We start from the raw sequence: 945 nt of genomic DNA on the forward strand, positions 1-945 counted from the left end.
TGGACAAAAGACTTTTATACTACATATTGGAGGCCTTGGACTTGTAAGTAGACATAGAGAAACAAAATTTTGCTGCTTACCAAAATGTTTACTATAAAAATGTTGAGTTGAACGAAAATAGACATCAAAAACATTTACGCACTCAACGTGGTCACAAGCTCGAGCAGTTAAAAAACCAACAACTGAAATAATCCAAATCAAAATGTTCAAATACGTAAGTGATCCTCGTTGAACTCAAGAAATAAAATCATAAAAATTTATTGTGCTTTTATAATATATTCTTCCAGGCTATTGTCATCTTTGCCGCCATCGCCTGCGTTGCTGCCAAACCGCATATACTAGCTGCTGCTCCCTTGGCCGTTGCTGCTCCAGCGCCTATCATCACCGCCACCAGTAGTCAAGTAGTGGCACGCAATCATAATGGCATTGCCTTTGCGCCAGTTGTTGCTCGGGCTCCCATTGCAGCAGTAGCACCGGTCGCTCCTGCCGCGTTGGCGGCGCCAATCGCCCCTCTTGCTGCTCCTGCACCTTTCGTTGCCGCCCGCTATGCTGCCGCTCCTGCTCCACTTGTGGCCCGTTACGCAGCCGGTCCATTTGCTTATTCAGCTCCTTTGGCGACCGCCGCTTATGCTGCTCCAGCTGCTTTCTCCTACGCGCCCGCATATGCACCAACTCTGCGTTACGCTGCAGCTGGTGCTCCAGTTGTTTGGTAAATGACGAACTTTTGAAATTCAAAGCACTGTGATAGTTTTTAAGCGATTAAGAGAATTACTAGAATAAAAGAGATTGTTGTTGTTTACTTGAAATCGTTGTATTTATTTGACTATCCCATACGCTACAGTAATTTTTATTTAGTGAAAGTGAATCCAAGTAATTTTCCAGTTAGTCTTTACAACGCAGAACAGGACTTTTTAAGTGCTTGACTGCTTGTGTTCATTTTTGTGG

At 43.9% G+C, this 945-nt stretch overlaps 1 protein-coding gene across 1 annotated transcript; it reads left to right on the top strand.

Annotated features, from left to right (window-relative positions):
- Positions 1-202: 202 nt before the first annotated feature.
- On the top strand, positions 203-713 carry LOC108368793 (cuticle protein 16.5-like). Its single transcript, XM_017623711.1, has 2 exons — positions 203-214; positions 288-713. The coding sequence occupies exons 1-2, from the start codon at positions 203-205 to the stop codon at positions 711-713; spliced, it is 438 nt and encodes a 145-aa protein (XP_017479200.1).
- Positions 714-945: the final 232 nt, after the last annotated feature.

This window comes from Rhagoletis zephyria, unplaced genomic scaffold, assembly GCF_001687245.7.
Source record: "Rhagoletis zephyria isolate East Lansing unplaced genomic scaffold, Rhagoletis_zephyria_1.1 Rzeph_scaffold_03319, whole genome shotgun sequence".
Taxonomy (NCBI): Eukaryota; Metazoa; Arthropoda; class Insecta; order Diptera; family Tephritidae; genus Rhagoletis; species Rhagoletis zephyria.